The sequence below is a fragment of the Gadus macrocephalus genome, chromosome 7 (genome assembly GCF_031168955.1).
Source record: "Gadus macrocephalus chromosome 7, ASM3116895v1".
NCBI classification, from domain to species: Eukaryota; Metazoa; Chordata; class Actinopteri; order Gadiformes; family Gadidae; genus Gadus; species Gadus macrocephalus.
The window spans coordinates 21,433,922-21,443,759 of NC_082388.1; the positions used below are offsets into that span (position 1 = coordinate 21,433,922).

The 9,838-nt window shown below is 45.2% G+C and overlaps 1 protein-coding gene across 1 annotated transcript; it reads left to right on the forward strand.

The window, feature by feature from the left end:
* The first annotated feature begins 332 nt into the window (after positions 1–332).
* hspb1 (heat shock protein, alpha-crystallin-related, 1) lies at positions 333–6,388 on the forward strand. The gene is made up of 3 exons (XM_060057369.1): positions 333–856; positions 3,964–4,027; positions 5,422–6,388. Exons 1-3 carry the CDS (start codon positions 409–411, stop codon positions 5,564–5,566), a joined length of 657 nt encoding a protein of 218 aa, XP_059913352.1. The 5' UTR covers positions 333–408; the 3' UTR covers positions 5,567–6,388.
* The last annotated feature ends 3,450 nt before the right edge of the window (positions 6,389–9,838 follow it).

Here is a 9,838-nt window from a genome sequence, read left to right on the forward strand (position 1 = left end):
TGGCTTCTATGTAAGAGCTATACATCCACGGAGCCGTCATGCTTACTAGAACTCCCCTGACACTCTTCCAGCTCTCCGTGACGTCCAGGAAAAGGGGGAGGCAGCGGCGGTGTTACTAACACCGGCCGGGCGGGGGGTTAACAAAACGTAACAGAGAGCCAGTGCTCTGGATTCCATTCTGCTACTCCGCCTGCCTCAAATAGACCTTCTAGTGACTTCCAAATATATCCAGAACGGGGAGGGAGGGTACTGAGGGGGGAGGGGGGGGTAGGTGGGTTCAGAGTTGATCCCGGGAGAGGGGTTGGGCCTCACAGCCTTTTAAAAGCGCCGTACACACAGAGCAGCGCTTCACAACACTACTAAGGAAACACTCTGAACCCTTCACCCTCAAAACCACCAGCAGCAACCATGTCGGAGAGACGCATTCCATTCACCCTGCTGCGGACCCCCAGCTGGGACCCCTTCCGCGAGTACCACCAGGGCAGCCGCATCTTCGACCAGGCCTTTGGCATGCCCGCCCTGTGCGAGGAGATGCCCGCCTTCCCCGCCACCAGCCACTGGCCCGGCTACATGAGGCCGCAGTTCATGAGCCCCATGATGAGCGCCGACATGGGCTCCATGATGGCGGCCCAGGCCATGATGCCCCACCAGGCGGCCCCCCACATGATGACGCCCATGGTGAACCCCGGCGCCGTCATGGCCCAGCAGCAGGCGAGGGCCATGTCGCGGCAGATGAGCACGGGCATGTCGGAGATCAAGCAGACGGCGGACAGCTGGAAGGTGTGCCTGGACGTCAATCACTTCTCCCCCGAGGAGCTGGTGGTGAAGACCAAGGACGGCGTGGTGGAGATCTCCGGTGAGGGTCTCCTTCTCTCTCTGTCTGGGGTGGCTCTTTTGGTTTTGCAGTGTGCCTCTGTCCGTCCGTGTGTCTCTGTCTGTCTCTTTAAACCTTGATCGCTCTCTGTCGCTCTCTTTAAACCTGGGTCTCTCTGTGTCTCTACCTCTCTGTCTCTCTTTTTAAACCTGTCTCTCACTGTGTCTCTACCTCTCTGTCTCTGTCTCTCTCTTTAAACCTGTCTCTCTCTGTGTCTCTACCTCTCTGTGTCTCTCTTTAAACCTGGGTCTCTCTCTGTGTCTCTACCTCTCTGTCTCTCTCTTTAAACCTGTCTCTCACTGTGTCTCGACCTCTCTGTCTCCCTCTTTAAACCTGTGTCTCTCTCTGTGTCTCTACCTCTCTGTCTCTCTCTTTAAACCTGTCTCTCTCTCTGTGTCTCTACCTCTCTGTCTCTGTCTCTCTCTTTAAACCTGGGTCTCTCTCTGTGTCTCTACCTCTCTGTCTCACTCTTTAAACCTGGGTCTCTCTCTGTGTCTCTACCTCTCTGTCTCTCTCTTTAAACCTGGGTCTCTCTCTGTGTCTCTCTCTGTCTCTCTCTTTAAACCTGTCTCTCACTGTGTCTCTACCTCTCTGTCTCTCTCTTTAAACCTGGGTCTCTCTCTATGTCTCTCTCTTTAAACCTGGGTCTCACTCTGTCTTTCTATACCTCTCTGTCTCTGTCTCTCTTTAAACCTTGGTTTCTCTCTGTCTGTCCTCTCTGTCTCTGTCTTTCTGTTTCTCTGTCCATTCAAGACAGGCACAGTGAACCATGCAAACTATTTCAAGTTAGAACCAAAGTAATAGAAACATCATGACAATGATTAAAACACTAATGATGAGAATTACAATGAAGGTAATTCAAAGAAATCTACTGAGCTGTCAACATTCAGTACTGGCTCATAAAGGTGCCTGTCTTTCAGTCTCACTCTCTGTCTCTCTTTCTCTCCATCTGTTCTCTTGCTATCTTTGTCTCCCTTCACATTCCACCCGTCTGTCTCTCCCTATCCCTCCCGCCCACTGGTCTTATTCCAGGATCTCAAGCCTATCAGCCAACATCACTAAATTAAAAAAAAGGTGATGTTGACATATAAAAAAGAGTTATGCAGAGGCTCTCTGCAGACAGTCTTATAAAACAACATCATAAAACAATATGCTCTGACTTACAGATGGGTGGAGAGGTGTTAGGTTGGGGTTAGGAGGCCTCCAAAAGATAGCCTCACCCACCCTTCCAGATTCATCACTTTTTCAGTACACAGGCAGAAAGAAATGTGGGCCTGAAGTGGAACAGACTCAGGAAGGGCAGGCAAAACCCTGTTCCCGTTGGATGTATTGTTTCTCCCTCACGCACAATCATATAACAGGTTATACTTATAGAACAGGAGATAATCTTTTTGGACATCGCCAAGACAAATAAATCCTGCGAGCCACTTGTCCCCTGTCATCACCTTGTTACGAGGTGTCACCGGACAGAATATTCTCATTTAGAGTCACAGCGTTGGCTTTGACTCACACTGCTTGTCCGCTACTTAAACGCTTGATGAATTCCAAACAAAGGACTTAACTATGTTCACATCAACAGATGATCCTGTGTCTAACACTTTGCGACCAAGGCAAACAAACCGAGACGAAGTTCACAAAGCTCTGTGCACCGCTAAGTGCAAGCTCCGATCTCTCTCGACGGGTGGACGCTCTTCCAACTGTCATCCGCTACGATGAGCTAGAAAATCAATTGCTCTATGTACAACTTTGTGTTCCTCTAGCTACTATACGGTAGGAGAGAGAGAGAGAGAGAGAGAGAGAGAGAGAGAGAGAGAGAGAGAGAGAGAGAGAAGAAAAAAAGAGAGAGAGAGAAAAAAGAGAGTGAAAAAACAGAGAGAGGGGGAGAGAGAGAGAGAGGGAGAGGAAAGAGAGAGCGAGAGAATGAGAATGAGAGCGAGAGAGAGAGAGAAGAAAGAGAGAGAGAGAATGAGAGAGAATGAGAGAGAGAGAGCTCTAGGGAGAGAGAGTGGGGGCTGAAGAGAAATGGCACCACTCTAAAGTACAACGACTTATCCAACAGGGTATCAGTAGCCCTGTGATCGGCCGTCCTCCCCCTTGAAGAGGAGGACGAGCCCCCGGGGGGTAGCTGCCTTTATCAGGCCGTCGTCAAAACAAACACGCTCGCCAGTGCCAGGGACGCCGAGCTGTTTGATCCACGACAACAAGTGGTGCAGCCTGGCAGAACAGAGAGGTGGAGGGCCCGAGTCGTACCGCTCTGCTGCAACCGAGCCGTAACTCTCTCTGTGTTTTATTTTTTTCTATCCATCCAGCTCTAGCTGCTTTTTCACAACACGGGGAGACTCTCTGCCAGGGCGATAATGAAATGCTATTTTATGAGGTGTGACAATGAGAGTGTTTGTTTATGTTTTTACAGCGCCTTGCAATGCTGAAACCCATCCATATTGTTTTGTCATGTCTCGGTTGATATCCTTTTCTTCCAGGGGTTTTGGAAATGAGATTAGAAATTGCTTCAGAAATGTTGGCATCGCCGCAGGCTATGGCTGGGTTAAGATGGTGAAAGCTTTAAATGGAGTTTAGAAATTCGAGCTTAATGTTGGAGGCATCGGGGAGAGGAGGAGATGTAACGCTTGGAGGGATTTGAGATGGGCTGTTCTCATGGGTTTGTCAGCATTTGAACAGATTGAACCTCTCGTAGCCTGCTGTGGAAGATATTCAAAGATGAAGTACTTCACCCTCCCTACACCGTCATTTTTGTGCTCTGATTTCTTTCATGGAGGGCATACTAAAATCATAGATAAACAAATATGCTAAATTATGATTCGCCTGTGGAGGGCAGAAGTGTTCAACAGATGCCGTTGTTGCCCCCCGGAAGTGTCACAATGAAGTATCGTACAAAAACAATAGAGTAACAAGCCTTTCAGCCTACCAAACATCCTTGTGTTTGAAATAGTCAAGAGAAATAAGAAAATGGTTGTTGAAGAGGTAGGCAACAGTTGCGTCAATGGTGCCTACCATATATTATCACTCCTTCTCTGCTCATACGTGAGCGCAAACGATCCTGGACTGACCTTGTGTTTTTGTGTTTCCAGGTAACCATCAGGAGAGAAAAGACGAGCATGGCTTTGTGTCAAGAAGTTTCACAAGAAAATACACGTGAGTGGTGCTTTTATTTTTCAAATCGAATATGATTAGATGTCATCCACTGCACAATGAAGGTCTACTTCAGCGGATTCCACTCGTCCAAACCAGTGTTTTTCCCCTCACTTCCTTGTAAAGGCCTTGCAACTTCTTGGACGTAGATGAGTTGCTGCATGACTTTTTTTCGATTGCAAAAGAACTTAGACTTTCAGTTTGGAAAGATTATTCATTGCAATTGTTACAACAAGGGATGAACTCTTGTATCCTACTTCCTTCTTTCAATGTCGTTTTCATTCCACTCGTTTCTGAGCACTGGTTTCTATAGCACAAGTAGGCATATGTTCTGAATAATGCTATTTAACTGCGGTGCTGTGATTGGCTGATCAGCCCGTTAAGAGACTGATCCAAGGGGATTTAACTCACATGGGAAGATCATAGCATGGGGAATATGAAATAACAAAGACTGGATGGACCCCGAGAGAGAGTAGGATAGACAAAACAGCTTTCTTTATTAATTTATAAGGAATTTAATGGTTGAGATAGTTTCCTGTTTTTGAGAGGAATGCTGTAATAAGTCAAACAATGCGTTTGTTTGTGTGTTCCAAGCTGAATCGAGTTCACTGTGGGTCACTCTGTATGTTATCGGGCCCGCTGTGTCTGTGTGTGTCCTGAGCTTGAGACTGCTCCGGCTTTGGGCAGGCTGGCTCTTACTGATAGCTCTCCCCCCTTTCACTTGGGAAAATTAAACCGCAGCCTTTCTCCCGATAGCATTCACCTCCTGTCTCATTCTCTCTGTTCAGTTTCACGTGGCTCTGCTGCCACCCAGGGGCCACAGCGCTGTATTAAAACAGAACTGCGGCTGTCCGGGGCCCACAACACTGTATTAACACACTACATCACCCGGGGGCCACAACACTGTATTAAAACAGTGATGCTTTCCAGGGGCCACAACACTGTATTAAAACAGATCTGCTGCTGTCCAAAGGCCACAACAATGTATTTAAACACTGCTGTCATTCAGGGGCTCCTGCCCTGTATCAAAACAATGCTGCTGTCCTGGTGCCACGGCACTGTAATAAAAATCGTTTTTAACTCTGGGGATACAGCACTGTAAAAAAAAGCACTGCTGCCATCCAGTGGCCACTAGCGCCATGTCCTTGTCCCGTTCCTTCTCAGTGAATGAAGAGAGAATGTTCTCTCTGCAATGACTTCATTAAGTTAGCCTCGTTGCACCCCCTCCTAACACAATGGCTCCTCCATCAGGGAGGTTCGGAATCGTTGGCTGTCAAGGATTCCAACGGCCAATGGCGTCACTGCAGACTGAACCAATCAAAAGGGGACTGTGGATAAAAACAAACAACACCCCGCCACTCTAAACCGTCTTGCCTGTGCTGTCCCCCTCCATGCAGGCTGCCCCCCACGGCCAACGTAGAGAAGGTGCAGTCCAGCCTGTCCCCAGAGGGCATGCTGACGGTGGAGGCCCCGCTGGCCATGCAGGCCATCCAGGCCTCTGAGATCACCATCCCCGTGAAGAACGAAGTGGCCAAGAAATAGGAGGAGCGGGGGGAGTGATGGGATGTCCATGTTAGATACAAATTGCGTGATTTGTGTGTAGGTTGAAATTCACACACACACACACACACACACACACACACACACACACACACACACACACACACACACACACACAGTTAAACTCATGTATGGAAACATACACAGACATGCATGCAGCCAGAAACACAGACACACACACACAAACATACCCATACACGTAGTATGTGTTGTCACTTTCCTACACAGACATGTGTACTTTTCTGAAAATGGATCATAAAACAATTGGGCAAAACAAATGTCTCTGTCTGAGAGAGAGAGAGAGAGAGAGAGAGAGAGAGAGAGAGAGATTTTGAAGGTGCCATTCCTGACACACAGAAAGACACCAGAGAGCCTGTGCACGATAGAACCACAATCAAACCACAACAGACTTTGCAAATTGCTAAACCAATGTCCCCTGAGAGGGTATACACTCTCCAACCACATTGTTGACCCAACGGTATTTATTTTAAGAAGCCTTCTGTGAATAAAATGGCTTTCATTTGGAGTTGCCTCTTGAACAATTGATTCTGATTCTGTGACCTATGCAAGCAGAACATTGAAAACAAACATTGGATTTGTTACTTTTTGTTGTTGCTGTTGTCACTGATGAGGATGAGGATGATGATGATGACCATCCATGTGTGGGCCCCTCCCCTCGCATTTATGTGGTCCTAAATGTGTTTCATATGGCTGATATCCATAAAGGTTTGAATGTTTCAACTTATAATGGCATGCGTTGCACCTTTATTTCAACGAGTGTTTCAATAAAAGACTGGAATTTGACCTTGATTTTGATCATTTAATTGTAACTGTTTGAGATGTTTAATTGAGGTGTATGCAGAGTTAAGTATCTTTACTTTACTTGAGTAATTTCTGACTACTTTTTATTTTACCTCCTACATTTAACACCAATATCTAATGTATACTCTTTTCAATTATCTATACGTTTTTTTTACTCTGCATAATGTGTGCCTTCCCAACATCAAGTCCAACTTCATCCTAAATGGACGGGACAAACACAGAAACACATCAACGTAAACACTCCCAAAACAAACAGTTTTACATCATGTTTTGTGTGAAGGTTACTAGCCCCTCCCCATGAAGTTAATTGGTCCCTTAAGCTCATGATTTAAATGCGATGTTGCTGTAGTATGAGCAGCAGATCCCAAGAAGCTGCTCCAGCCTGCGTTCACACCAAAAGATGCATTTGCTGCCCGTACGCGTTGTCGCCGAAGTTTTGTGGCGCAGCAAATCAAGTTTTGCGGCGCCGCAAAAAAAGTTTCTCCTCCCCTGGCCAGGCATTTGGCTCAGCTCAGTGACACACACACACACACACACACACACACACACACACACACACACACACACACACACACACACACACACACACACACACACACACACACACACACACACACACACCTGTGTATGATGAGATGCTGCTGCAAGCTTGTTCCTTCAGGCCTCGCTCATGAAAGACTTCTCTCCCGGCGAAGAGGAAGAGGACGGCAGGGGAGGTGCTTTATTCTTTCCTTGCATAAAGGTATGCACACACGCAGAAAGCGGGGATATTTATTTTGACATGAGTAGACAGCACAATAATAGGACAACAGAACAACAGAAGCCTACTGAAAATAATAATAGTACAATGGAAATTCGCTCCAACGTGCAAATAGGTTTTCAATGTCAGCAACAGACTTGAAACATTACAATCAATACGAGAACACAATTCAGGTCTAATTAAGCCTTCAAAACTTTGGTTCGAAATTCCCTCCATCTCTACAGGACTACCAAATTATTTTTAGGTTGGCAGAAGGTAAAAACACATTTTCCAAGAATAGTTCTCAAACCCGACTGCCAAATAACAGTAGCCTAGTTCCAGAAGTTTGAGCAAGAAAGCCGGTGGGGGGCAATTGTCTTTGAAAGACAATTGCACTGATTGTAAGATAGTCGATACGGATGCAGGTAGGTCGTTAGGCAGGTAGGTCGTTTCAAACGCCACGCCTAGTCCGGACGTTTGAAACACATATGTGGGACCAATGAAACAGCATATTTTAAAGGCACCCAGTGCAACTTTCGAGGCTTAAAAATAAACATTCAATTTCTAGTCTTTTTTACACGTAGTAAGTTTCAATAACTCCATACCATTACATACCGACATTTAAGCAGCAAAGATGAGACGTCCAATGAGAGAACTGATACAAAATCGATAACAACAATGCCGCCATTTTCTTTATTTTTTGTAACCTACAATAAATAAAGCAGGCTTCCAGTCAATGGAAAAATGGCTTCTCCCCACCGGCGATTGTTGTTGTTTACGATTTTCTATCAGTTCTCACCACACAACGACGTCTCATCTTTGCTCCTTGAATGTCGATATGTAATGGTATGGAGTTATTGAAACTTACTACGTGTAAAAAAGACTAGAAATTGAATGTTTATTTTTCATTGAATGTTTACATAAAGTTGCACTGGGTGCCTTTAAACAGAAACTATTGTCCTGTTTTTATGCGACATACCGGACAACATACTAGTGTACTCGGCACTGCTAAAATTTTACATAATTTCTCATAATGTAAATAGGTCCAAAAAAATGTTTGTCCTGTGCCTAATTGTCAAAATGCACATTTCGATGAAAACTCACCTTTCTTCTTTTATACCAGTTGGATGACTACATTTTGGTTTAATTTACTTAGGATTTCCCTGACTTAGGACAGGGAAATCCCTGTCCTAAGTCAGGTTTAGGGATACATAGTTGAACATCCTGTTATGTATTTTAAACAAACTGGTGACGTGCGGGACGTTTGAAACAAGTGTTTCAATCGTCCCGACAGTGACTATGGCACTTAAAGGAGCCATGTTATGGCTCCAACAAGTAGACATAGTATTTGAGTTCCAGAAAACATGTTTTTGAAGCTGTTTGCTGGAAATACCTTTTAGGAAAAAAAATATTGTCTACCGCTATTCCCCTCTGTTTAAGTCCCTTCAGAATGCGCTATTTCTGGTGTCTGTATCATTGATGCAAATTAGCTGCTGCCCATTGACCAATGAGCTGTCAGACTGCAATAATAATAATAATAATAATAAATGTTATTTATAATGCACTTCATATTCAAGAATCTCAAAGTGCTTCAGAGAAAAAAAAAATAACAAAAAACTATTTAAAGGGGAACCTCAAAGAAAGTTTAGCTAAATGCTCTTTTAAAGAGATGGGTTTTGAGGTTCCGTTTAAAAAGAGCTGTAGTCTGTGGAGCCCTCAGGTGGTCAGGGAGGTGTCCCCCTCCATGCAGGCTGCCCCCCACGGCCAACGTAGAGAAGGTGCAGTCCAGCCTGTCCCCAGAGGGCATGCTGACGGTGGAGGCCCCGCTGGCCATGCAATCAACCCGGCTCTCCCCCAAAGACGTCAGACGCAGTCTTTATGATTCATAATATCATCCGAGGCGCACATAGCTTTTGGCCGTGATATTAGATAAATACCTATATATTATATGATATTATTATTATTATATTTTATTATATTATATATATAGAGAGCTCCAGGAGTCCGCAAACGGCAACAATCACTTCTCCTCCATGCTGTGGTTCACTCTGACAGCTCATTGGTCAATGGGCAGCAGCTCATTTGCACTAAAGCTACAGACACCAGAAACAGCCCATTCTGAAGGGACTGAAACAGAGCAATATCATCCCACTGCAGACGCAAATGGGCGTTCTCGTGTGGTGGGGGTTCCCGTTTACGCAGACTGGAATGCCCCCTTCTTATTCTTCGTCGCCTTTCTCGCTGAACTGTTTTAAAATGTCAAAGTGTACAACTCCGAAACCATGTAAATAGTGTTGTAAATAAACTTCCAAAGCTTTTCAAATCTTATTTGGAAAATAACTTCACATGGTGTGTCTTTTTACAATTAATTCGTTACCAGCATTCGTAGCGTTGTTCAGCAGTGAAATAGTCCGCTATAAGACGTTGACGTCGCTTAGCAACCGAAGACGCTGGGGTTGACAAGGTTCCGGACTACTACCCAATGCCATGCAAGTGAACGGAGCGTTCCACGGCATTGAGAAGACCCGTGTAATAAAGGCCTATAAAATGTCTGTTTATGGCATAGATTTCTCCTCAAATTAGGCCAATAAAGCAATGATAACAAAAACCAAAAAAACACAAACGCTCGATCAAAGGCCCGACCCGACAATCAAAACACTCATTGTTTAACATGAATGGGATAAACAGACCAC